Consider the following 12,965-nt stretch of genomic DNA (forward strand, 5'->3'; position numbering starts at 1 on the left):
TTCGTCTACTGTTTGGCATTTCCCTTCATGCTTCCTTTTTCTGGGCCGACCAGACTAGCTGAGTGGGTCAAGTACCTATCCGGCAACCCAAAGGTCGCGGGTTCGATTCCCGCCTCGGGCTTGGATCAAAGTACCTTGGGAGGTGCAATATGGCCACAGAAGCCGATGCGCCAACAACTACCAAATCAAAAAAAAAAAAAAAAAAATCCTTTTTCTGGTTTCACTAATCACATTAGTGTTTAATGTGTAACGTAATTTTAACAATTTTGATAAAGATGACTGAGGCATTCCTAATTTTACTGCCACTTTACTTTGAGACATCTTGCCTAAGTTTAATTTATTGTACTTTTCTATAATTCATAACTTATCTTTTACACTCAAATTCACTCTCTTTCTGTTCACTGACATTTTTTTTTTGGTAGTAAAATTTAAAACATTCTGGTTTCACTAATCACATTAGTGTTTAATGTGTAACGTAATTTTAACAATTTTGATAAAGATGACTGAGGCATTCCTAATTTTACTGCCACTTTACTTTGAGACATCTTGCCTAAGTTTAATTTATTGTACTTTTCTATAATTCATAACTTATCTTTTACACTCAAATTCACTCTCTTTCTGTTCACTGACATTTTTTTTTTGGTAGTAAAATTTAAAACACAATAAAAAAGATAAGCATCAATCAATAACAAAGCGCACACAAACTAGAACTAACATGACACATGCAAGTGAGATGAAGTTTAGATATAGAAATGAAGAGCAGATTTCAGCGAAGGGGAAACACATTTCACCATAATAATATGAAAACACAGAATTCCAGCTATCAGTATTATCTCAAATGAATAAGATCGAGTTTACTACCCGTTTATTGCACTAACAGAAAGCCCAATAAACCGGAAAGTGTAAATTGTTTCTTTGTTGTTTTATGGTTGTGACCTCTATAAATGTGACCCCCAGAAATGTGCTTTAGAAAAATATCACAGAGGCGTTCAAAATTAATTCTTATATCCGAAAATGTGATTCTAGTAAACGATGAAAGTACAGTCAGTCCTCGTATAACACGTGTTTACACTACATGAATTCGATCATACATGATTTATAAATAGGGGAACGATATCGTATATAACACGAACCGAATTTGTTTATGCTCGATTCGCCTTTGTGTTTACAAGAAATGGCAGTCGAACACGGAATCACCCCAACTGAATGCAACACGATAGGAATGAAGAGAAGTTTCTGAAAATGTATTTATGTTTTTTATATCAGTGAAGGGGAAACACATTTAACCATAATAACGTAAAAACCCACACAATTCCAGCTATCGGTATTATCGCAAATGCAATTAGATCGAGTTTACTACCAGTTTATAACAGATTCCACTAACAGGAACACGACTGGAAATTGTTTTTATTGTTTTATGGTAGTAACCCCCAGAAATGTGCTTTAGTAAAATGTGAGCTAGTGAGGTGTTCATAGTGTGTCTCTATGTTTACGGTGTTGTTTATTCAATTTCTACACTCGTGCAGCTTTGTTTATGTGTATCAAGCGTGCCTCCTCATTTTGTAATTGTGCTTTATTCCCTAAAAATGAGTAAAATACTTAAAAGGTGTGAAAAGGAAGCGTCCTGGTGAAGACAGGACTGCAGATTCAGAGAGAAAAAGAAAAGCAATATTGATAAACAGAGGCAGACTAGGTCAAAAATTCTTACCCAGGAAAATTTGTAGTGGCCTCATACTAGCATTTATGGCCAAAATTACACCAGCCTCCGGCCCACCGGGATTTCCCCAGTAAGGCTTATGGCCAGTCTGCCTCTGTCGATAAAGAAAAAATATGAAATTGTGAAACGCTTTGAGCGAAATGAAAGACCATGTGATATTGCACGTACTACAGCCCTAAATGAGGCAACGCCAAGAATTACAAAGAATGCAGAGAAAATAAAAACAACTTTCATAGCAAGAACAACTCAAAGTGTAATTAAAATCCATTAGATTAAGGCACAAAGAATTGGAAGAGATGGAATGGCTGTCATCTGTTTCGATAGAAAATCAAACAAAAAACAAGTTTGCTTACGATAGAAGCAAAAGCATTAGCAATATTTTATTACATAATGGTCGCAATAAAATACATAAGTAAAAGTATTTTATTACGATAATTTATTGTTTTTGGTAATGTTTTGGTTACAAATGTGTGTTCAATCTTGGGTGGTCGGCACATAACCCTATTTTTCCCATAGGGCCTGTTGTTTATATTGCACGAAGGTTTCCTAGGAACACAACTATCGTGCTATATGAGGACTGACTGTATAGTGCATTTTATTGATTTGGATCGGTTCTTTGAAATTTGATTCTATTGAGTGGCTGATTCTAATAACCAGTGATCACTATATCCGGTGCTTACTGTATATATATCTTTGCCGTATACCCTCTGGAATTTGATTAATAAGCACAGTTTTGATTAAAGGAGGAGCAAAGGAAGTAAACAGGCCCTTAGCCATGATTATGAGGGCATCTTTGGACTCAGTGGAGGTGCCCATGGATTGGAGATGTGCAAATGTGTCCTCAATTTATAAAGGGGGAATCGAAAGGAGACATGAGTAATTACAGACGTGTTAGTTTAACTTCTGTTCCAGGGAAATTAATGCAGGCACTAGTTAAAGAAGCCCTGCAGGATCATCTAGACAACACTGACAGAGCATGGGTTTGTTAAGGGAGAGTCTTGTCTGACCAATTTGATTGGATATTATGATGTGGTCACAAAGGTACTGGATGCAAAAAATTATTTTGATATCATATACTTGGATTTTAGGAGAGCTTTTGATACTGTTGCATATGGAAGACTACAGCCACTACCCAGCTTATGTAATACTTAACTTACGAAAAGTTCAACTTTACATAAGTTTTTGTGGCCGGTGCAAACTTAAAAAAATTGTGGAAACGTATTTTGCACCCTGTAGGAATAAATGGGGTATCGTGAAAATATCGTAATGCGAACCTAATAACACTTTGGTTTTTTTGGTAATTTGCTCCAACACCCAGGTGCCTCCGTAGCCAGGTGGGAAGGAGCAGCAGTGTGTAGCACACGCTTCTTGATTAGACTGGAGTTTGAGCCCGTCACCACTAAATACGGAGGATGTGGAAAGGTCAGGGAAAATGCTCCTAAAACCAAATAACAAACAGCTCCAAGACCTCAGAAGTTGAAATTTTCGCTATATAACTAAGCTATTTACTCTCTAAAAAGTTATTTTTATAATGGAAATTGCACTACACTTTCATTGTTATCATATGTTCTGCTATAAGAATCAATTTTAAACACCTTTGTGATATTTTTCTAGAACACATTTGTGGAGGTCACTACCATAAAACAATAAAAACAATTTGCACTTTCCGGTTTATTGGGCTTTTCTGTTAGCTCAATCTATTATAAACGGGTAGTAAACTCGATCTTATTGCATTTGCGATAAGATAACTGGAATTCTGTGTTTTTATGTTACGGTATTATGGTGAAATGAGTTCCCCTTCACTGAAATTGGAGAGAAGATGAAGAGAAAAAAATGAAGAGAAGATTATGAAAATAAATTTTCATAATCTTCTCTTCATTCCTATTTACTTATTTCAATGGTGAAGGGAAAGGGACCAACAAAAAGTGCAAGTGCTGGCAGTGTTAGGAAACAAAACAAAATTGGTTTTGAAATGAAGATGATTAATTAAAAAGTACTAAGCAGGACAAAGTTTGTCATCTTTGGTTCATCCCACAGCGCCAGTTCTGCTTACCAAAAGTGGCCCACTGGGCACTCACATCCTTTCGTCCGGGCTTCGAGTCAAGCAAGCCGGACTTCTCACCCATTTAAAGTTTGAGAATAGGTTGAGGTCGTTTCGGCCCCAAGGCCTCTAATCATTCGCTTTACCGGATGAGACTGATTCCCTCGAGCGCCAGCTATCCTGAGGGAAACTTCGGAGGGAACCAGCTACTAGATGGTTCGATTAGTCTTTCGCCCCTATACCCGGGTCTGACGATCGATTTGCACGTCAGAACCGCTGCAGACCTCCACCAGAGTTTCCTCTGGCTTCGTCCTGCCCAGGCATAGTTCACCATCTTTCGGGTCCCAACGTGTACGCTCTCACTCCACGCTCTCACTCTAATTCCATCTATTGCATGGAATTAGGCCTCACTGCTTCAACAGTGAATACTATTCGGACAGTGCGCTTATAAAAGAACATATTAAAGGATCAACACACTTAAGATCAACAGTGATCACAGGTCTGGAGGCCTCATTTTAGGAAGGATGTAGAGTTGCTAGAACGAGTACAAAGAAGGCCAACAAGATTGGTGAGGGGAACAAAGGGGTGCTTTTACCAAGAAAGGCTTAAGTTCTGCAAATTGCAGTGCTTGGAGAGAAGGCACCTGTGAGGTGATCTGCTTGAGGTGTATAAGGCCTTGAATGGGTTTAGCAAGCTGAATGCTGATGGGATTCTTCATCTTGCTCAGACTAAGAACCTGAGGGGGCACAGTTTCAAATTGAGGAAAGATAGTTGTAGAATAGATGTGCGGAAATTTGCTTTTAGCCAGCGGGTAGTTGATTGGTGGAACAGGCTTCCATCTTTTGTTGTGGAAGCTAATAGCCTAAATAAATTTAAGGCTGAGCTGGACAGGCATTTGGAACGAATGGAGGAGTGAACTGGGAGAGTTTTTTTTGGTTGATGCTGCATAAGCTTGCTTTCTTGCATCGTATGCCTCTACTAATGCTAAAACCATGTTCAGGTGCTATATCGAAGATGGATGGAAAATCAGATTCAGAAGCAAGTGTCCCTGAGTCCAATGGCCATTCAAGCAAAAGCAAGAAGTATTTATGAAGATATTAAGGATAAGTATGGCCAAGCAACAGGTGGTTTAATAGGTTCAAGCATTGAGCTGGTTTACAAAACATTAAAGTATGTGATGAAGTCACCAGTGCCGATTCTGCAGCTGCAAATAAATTTTGTGATATGTTGGAAAAAATCCTTTCTAAATCTCCACAGCTCTTAACTTCCACAGTGGCGTGCTTATCAGCTGGAGAGTGTAATTCTGGCAACGATGCTCGAAAGATAAAATTTGCTGACGTTATGCTTGTCTCCTCTCTCTTTTTCTAATTTTATAATTTTGTATTTCTTTCTTTCTTGCATCATATGCCTCTACTGATGCTAATGCTAACTCATAAATTTAATTAAATTATTCTGAAACATTATGACATCTTGTGATAGTCTCAGTAACAACAGCTATTGACTATTTTTAAGTTAGTCCTTAAAATTTGTTTAAGTTTTCTTCTGTTGATGCTTTAGTTATACTTAGTAAACATAATGGTGGGGCAAAATTTTATGTGAATCAAATCCTTATTTGCTAGAACAGCATTCTGTAGCTCACGGAGAAGATGTTAGAACTGATATTTGAAGGGTGTTCTGTTAATGAAGGATAATTTTTTTTTTTTTTTTTTGGCTGATGCTGTATAAGCTTGCTTTCTTGCCTCATATGGCTCTGCTAATGCTAATTATAGTAAACTATTTATATGCTATTTAGTAAATCTACTGTCAAATGAACATTTAATTTTCTGCAGTATGCCTATGACATGATCATTTTTGATTTTTTCCACATTGCATAATATATTTTGGATATGCTTGTCCACATAGTCATGTGGAGATTTTTGCTGTTGTAATGAGAAAATATCATGTTTACTGATATTTTCTCATTCATTCACTAATGTGACAACACTGAAAAGAAAAGCTTGGTATTTGCTAAGCATGAGTTTGAGAGCTACTGTAATGTTTAAATGTATTTTATTCATTGGTGAAACTGGTGATATTTATTTTATTTTTTATTTTATTTTCTGATCTCTCCAAATATGTTTTGTCAGTTTTTAGTGTACATTCAGTTTCATTCACAGTTTACTAATTATGATAAATTCATTCACACTAATCATGATAAATCACTACTATCATAATTTATCACTAATTATGATAAATTCATTCACAGTTTACTAATTATGATAAAACAGGTATTTTCATTATTATTGTTAGAAAACCCAGCCTGCTATACAGATAATTTGCTTATATGTAACTTAATTGTTCACTGGCTGTGTCTGCAAACTGCTATTCTTATAATCTGTTAGGTATTTTTTTGCTAAGCTTGAGATTAAAAAATAATGATAAAAACTATCTCTTTCACTAAAACTAAACACAGTGATCTCGTGTTGTTCCCTCTGCCTGATTATCATATACTCCTCTGATACCACCTGAAATTCCACAACATAATCTGAGTCTGAAGATTGATGTTTTATTATTGTTATGTAATATGAGCATTACTTCTGGACTCTGCAGTAGGTTACATCTTAAGGTCACACTGCAGGATTCTTACATGTGAGGTATTCTCAGTGGGCAAAGCCACCTCTATCATACTTCATATTTCTTTCGACATCAAGTAGTGATGTGGATTTCCTGTTTGTACTGTGATACTTAGTTTCCGGTACCATTGGTTTGATGTCACTATCAAAGAGTTTAAATGACAGAGTTTCAACATTGGGGGGTTTAGTGGTTGCAAGTGAAAATTCCTCCTGTGTGCTTGGGCAATTGTGTGTGGCATTGTTGAAATGTAAGTTATAAAAATCAAAATTTTTCTAGACTATAACAGCATAAAGAATGTTGTTTATTAAAGAATTGTTTCAAGAAGTTCTGCACAAAGGCAGAATAGTAGTTAGTGTTTTGCAGAAATTGGCAAAACTGTGAATAGCAAATACTTAAACTAATGAGAAAAAGGAAGAGGAATTCCAGTTTATTTGGGAAATACAGAAACAATTTACTAATATAAATTATATGTTTAAAAATATCTAAGTGTATACCTTACCAGTAAATCCAAAAAATTGCATGTGAGGTTTGACACTCATAGGTGAGTGTCAAACTCTTCTAGCTCTTCCATCAATAAAGGTTATTTATTGATGGAAGAGCTAGATGTAGAGAAGGCAATTCACCGCATCAAGATGCAGTGGAGTAGAAGTTAGTTGAAGGAATTGTGTGATTGAAAGCTGCTTTTATTTCTTTTTAATTTCTTTATAAGGTAATATAAATATACACTTACTTACTTAGACAAAATTGAAATGCTGTATGACCTAAACAGTCAGTGGCAAAAAGCACCAAAATAAGAACAGCCATAATAATAATAAATTTATATATTTTTACCAGCATTTTTACATAAATTTAAGAAAAGTGTAAGATAAAGTTTAAAATTTGTGCAAATGTCCATTAGATCTTGGGTGCCTACCAGGAAATTTTACTAGAAAACCCAGCTTGTTACACAGGCAATTTGCATATGTAGCTTAATATGTGGTGTTCTGGTGGCCAAATTTGCCCATGGTTTGTAATAAATTGCATATATTTCAAGTAGAGTTAACTTCTTCATTTGAGTCATTGTATTTTACAGTTTCACAGCTACCATTATATATGTAATCAAATAAATGCAAAATTACCTATTATATGTAACTTAACAGTTCCTTCCTTGGCTCTGTTGGGGAACAATTAAGTTTCACCTAAGCACATTTGCCTGCATAGCAGGCAGGATTTTCTGTCACATCATATATTGGAAATAATGTTATACTTTTATTGTATTGCACTAATTCAGTTTTTATTCTTTCCAGTTCTATAGGAATGGCAAAATCTGCTTTAGAAGCAATTAATGGTTGCAATTTGTTTGGAGACAAAGGTGCATCATGGTCTGTAATTTATGTCGATATTGATGCTCACAGTAGAAACCGAAGTATATTTGAGACATTACTTCCCAGAGAATCCAGTTCAAAAGTAATTATTTCTCATATCTTTTTATGTTACTGTTTTATATAATTGTGCATACACAGTATAAACTGATGGTGAAAAAGATTTCCTTTTTCTCTTACAGAACACTGATGCTAGTCTTTTGCCAACAATCAGCTTTCCTTGTTTTTCCACCCATGATGAACTTCTTTATTCACGTACAAAGGAAAAAATCATCAGAAAACTGCAAGGGAATTATGGATTTAAGCGTTTCTTAAGAGATGGATATTGTACTGTTCTAGAAGATATGAGTCGTAGATACTATGATTCTGGGGAAACTAAGGTGAGCTTTCTTTTATCATTAAAGTGTGAAGATATTTTCATAAAATGGAAGAGAGTCAAGCATTTTGTTTTTTTTTAATGAAATACACTAATTATTATTAAAATTAAGCTAACCCCAAATGATTAATTATGAAAAACATTTAATTAATAGCACCATTTGTTCTGTAGAAATTTTGAGTAAAATAATTGTCTTGCAATCATAACTGTCAAACTCAGAACATCAGTGATATGCTTTTCTCATAACTGTATGATTATAAGTTGATAGCTTAAATATATTCAAGGAAGAGCTAGACAAACTATTGGAGGAAATGAATAGGTGAAAGTGGAAGTGTTTTTTGGCTGATGCTGTATAAGCTTGTTTTCTTCCATCATTTCCACTGCTAATGCTAATAAGTAGCCTAGGTATTAGTATTAGCCCTATGTAAGGAAGTCACAGGATACTGATGCACTAGCTGGAAAAAAAATAACTCATTAAAAATAAAAACATTGTGAAAAAATAAATAAAGGATGAATGAAATGAACCAAAGGGCATCTGTATGAGAAAAGGCTTCAAATATGCAGGCTACAAAATCTTAGAAACTAGATACTTCAGAGGAGAGAGAGAGAGAGAGAGAGAGAGAGAGAGAGAGAGAGAGAGAGAGAGAGAGAGAGAGAGAGAGAGAGAGAGAGAGAATGTATCAGGCTCTGAGAGGTAAAAGTCAAATGAGTGAGGGGTGGCTTCTAAGTCTGGAATCATTTATGACAGTTAAAATTCCACCTCTCACTCATTTGACTTTCACCTCTCAGAGCCTGATATGCTTCTCTCCTCTGAGGCATTTAGTTTGTAAGATTTTGTAGCCTGTGTATTTGAAGTCTTTTCTCATAGAGATGCCCTTTTGTTGATTTCATTCATCTTTGGACCCCTCTCAGGAAGATCAATATCCTTTTTTCAGGTGTGGTCTCTGTACTTGGACACAGTATTCCAAGTGTAGTTTATACTTGCTTTGTACAGTGGGATTATGACCTCCCATCCCTACAAGCAAAAGTTCAATAAATCATCGCTAGAACACCATGGGCTTTCATTACTTAGTATATAAAATGGGATTCTAGGACACTTTTTCACTTAAAAACACACCCATTTTTCCTTAAAATCATTAATTTTCCTAAATTAAACTACAAAAATTGAAAAATTAAAACTATTTACATTTTTAAGAAAATAATATAGGGTTAAGAAAAAAATGACTTAAAATGACTAATAAATTTATTTCTTTTTCATATTTTCTGCCTTGAAATTATTTATATCAACTTTATTTTTTTCCACTTTTCCATACCTTTTTTTTTAAAATTAATTTCATTTTTATTTTATTGTAATCTTCAATATTTTTGCATTATTTTGCAGTTGAATCTGTCTAGTATAACGACTTTAAATTCATTTATGTGAACAGTTACTTTATTTCCTTTTTCAAATGGATAGCATACATTAAGATCTAAGGCTTATAATTGTTTGAATGGAATAGATTGGAGTTGGCCAATGTTTCGTGGTTGTTTTATTAGTTCCATTTTTCAAATATTTTTTTCACAATTTTTCATATTTTTTGCAAATAATTATTTGAAAAAATTGCCTTTTTATAAATGGAAATAAAATTCTGTAAGAAATGTGACCAAGAAAAAAAATTAATGTGAATTTGCACATTCATTTTTTTCTTACTCATCACCCATTTTCAAGCACATCTCGTCCATATTGTAGAGATTATAGTAAAGCATATCAAAAAGAATATAATAAATCTAAGATATCACTCAAAAACAGAGAAGTTATTTCATGTGAGCATGAAAGAGAAGTACAAAAAAATTATTTGGAGAAACTTAGAAATACAGATTTCATTGTAAGAAGTCTTATGGAAGTTAAAGGGAAAAAAGTATTCAAAAAATGTGAAAAAGTTACTCGTTTTACTCATAAAAAAGTTGAAAAATCAAGTGTTAAGTAATTAATTTTTTAGTGATTTTTATTTAAATTTTTTTCCCCTAATGAATGAGAAAATGTACTCCGTATTAAGCCAAATGACAATTAGAAACTTAAAGATATTTGTAAATACTACAGATTTATTGGCTGTACAAATTTAAATAAAGAAAATTTAATTAATTTTATAATGCAAAAAACAGTTTTTTACATAGAAACAATTGAGTTCAGTATATCCCTGAAGATAAAAGTATTAGTGAATTGAAAAAATATTGTGATGAAAATCAACTTCATGGCTTTACAAGAATAAGAAATAGAGAAGATTTCATTCAGTTTAAAATTAGCATTAGCATCAGTAGAGGCATATGATGCAAGAAAGTAAGCTTATGTAGTATCAGCCAATTAAAAAAAAAAAAAACCTTCCCATTTTAACACATCCATTCACTCTAAATGTCTAGTTCAGCCATGAATTTATTTAGGCTGTCAACTTCCATAATGACAGATGGAAGTTTGTTCCTGCAATCAACCACACACTGGCTAAATTACCGCATGTCTTTCCTCAATTTGAATTTATGCCCCCTCAGGTGTGGAATTTGAGCAAGAGGAAGAATCCCATCGGCAATGAGTTTGCTCAAACAATTTAAGCCTTAAACACCTCAGTCAGATCACCTCACAGGTGCCTAATCTCCAGACACTGAAATTTGCAGAACTTAAACCTTTCTTGGTAAGAGCAACTCTTTGTTCTTACCAAGAATTTGTAAGAACAAAATCTCTTACAAGAATTTGTTAGAACACCAATCTCTTTGCCCTTCTCTATACTCCTTCCAATAGCTTTATATTCTTCCGAAAATTCGGCCTCCAAACCTGTATGCAGTACTCAATGTATGGTCTGACCATTGCCTTATACAAAGGTATAATCACCTTATTCTTGCTAGCAAAATTCTTGTATATATCATTGATAAGAACCCTATGAGCTACTTTGCAGCCTGTCTGCACTGCTCAGAAAACTTCATATCTGACTGCACAATTACCCCCACGTCTTTTTCATTCTCTACTAGTGTAGTACTGCATGGTTGGTATGTTATTCTGGGGTTACTGCTACCCATATACAGCAATTTGCATTTGTCAATGTTAAACTTCAGTTGCCACCTCTCAGCCCAACTGCTCAGCTTTTCTAGATCTTGTTGCAGTAGCGTACTGTCCTTACTGTTATTAACAACCTTGCCAACCTTTGTATCATCTGCAAACTTGGACATTAAGCCTGATATACCTTCATCAATATCATTTATAAACATACAAAACAAAATTGGACCCAGCATGGACTTCACTAAAAACAGTCCACAAAGAGCAGTGTCCATTGATTACCACTCTGTCTTTTCCCACTCAACCATCCCTTTATTCACAGCAGCAGCTTTCCCTTAAAGGTGTCCCACATTCATACAACCCTCACTGGAGGGTGCAGTTATTCCAAGTGTAACTAAACACAAAGATCTCGTTGTAACCTTTGACCTAAACCTTAGGTTCAACTGTCACATCGAATGTGTTCTACGCAAGATCAGCCGAATGCACTGGATTGCCCATCAACATCTTCTTCATAACTCAGACACAAGAACCACAATTAGATATCTGGAAACCATTCTGTATCCTACCTTTCTGTATGCCTCTGAAATATGGGCCTCCGCAGTACCTTCTCTCATGAAGCCCATCCTCGCCAGTGAATACTGGATACTGAAGTGGGCAACCCGCAAACATCGACTCCCCCCCCCCCAACAGAGGACCACCAGCATGGCTGACCAACTTCAAATCCCACGGCTGCCTCAAATAATCGGCATGAGGAGAACTGTGACCGCAATCAAAATGCTGGTTGGCAAAATCAACTTCCCTGACTTCTGGGATATATGTCAGTGGCATGTTCTACTTCCTTCCTTACGAGCCGCCCCTCTTCTTCAGCTACAACAAAACAGGCTGAAGATCAGCGACAGATTCCTACCTGGCCAAGTACTTCCTACAATACAAGCCCTGCCAACGATCGGAGTTGATCTCCTGAAATTCGCTTCGATCACAATTACAGGTGCTCGTTGGCCGAACTTGTTCCCCTTTTGTTTGGCCCCTGATGTCAACTGTTACTAATATATCTCCACTTGCTATCTCCTATGAGGTGCAGAACGGCAAGTCATAGGCAAATCTATGAACTGTTTCACAAGAAAATGCTATACCGAACATCAATTTGGCACTGTGAAATATTCTGACTTGTGTGAATATTCTGAAATATGTGCTTTGTACATACAAATTAACGTGTACATATCTTGGTGTATATCTGCCTTATACTCATATCTATTGAATGGTTAATGCTACGTTTTTAAGTTAATTTAATGTTATGTTATTTTTTTGTTATACTGTACATATTTTTATATTACCCTATATCTTTGTCAAGCCCCTGGCCTCCTAGCTGTGGCGGGCACATTATTGTATCTATAGTGTATAATAAAGATTTTCTCTCTCTCTCTCTCTCTCTCTCTCTCTCTCTCTCAATGCTATACTGCTCCAACTTGCTTGTATAGTAGTCTTCCATGTGCTATCCTAAAGCTTTACCAAGTATATGATATCAAAATTATTTTTTGCATCCAGTTCCTTTATGACCATATCATAATATCCAATCAGATTGGTCAGACAAGACTTCTCCTTAACAAACCCATGGTGTGTCTGAACTATAACTGCAGTCTTGTCTAGATGTTCCTCCAGTGCTTCTTTAACCAGTGACTCCATTATTTTCCCCAGAACAGAAGTTAAACCAACAGGTCTGTAATTATTTGTGTCACCTTTCGATCAAATATTTTGACCCTTTGTGAATTGAGGACATATTTGCACATTTCCAGTCTTTGGGGACCATGAGTCCAAGGATGCCCTCATAATCATGA

At 35.4% G+C, this 12,965-nt stretch overlaps 1 protein-coding gene across 3 annotated transcripts in view; it reads left to right on the forward strand.

The window, feature by feature from the left end:
• LOC150082968 (putative phosphorylase b kinase regulatory subunit beta) overlaps window positions 1–12,965 on the forward strand; it is a 735,196-nt gene that overhangs the window by 193,903 nt on the left and 528,328 nt on the right. For all 3 annotated transcript variants that reach the window (XM_090377701.1, XM_090377699.1, XM_090377700.1), the window contains exons 8-9: window positions 7,658–7,817; window positions 7,915–8,112. In XM_090377701.1, the coding sequence (XP_090233827.1) occupies window positions 7,658–7,817; window positions 7,915–8,112 (358 nt within the window). The remainder of the gene's footprint in view (window positions 1–7,657; window positions 7,818–7,914; window positions 8,113–12,965) is intronic.

Source organism: Mastigoproctus giganteus, chromosome 7 (genome assembly GCF_048544385.1).
Source record: "Mastigoproctus giganteus isolate SK-2022 chromosome 7, ASM4854438v1, whole genome shotgun sequence".
NCBI classification, from domain to species: domain Eukaryota; kingdom Metazoa; phylum Arthropoda; class Arachnida; order Uropygi; family Thelyphonidae; genus Mastigoproctus; species Mastigoproctus giganteus.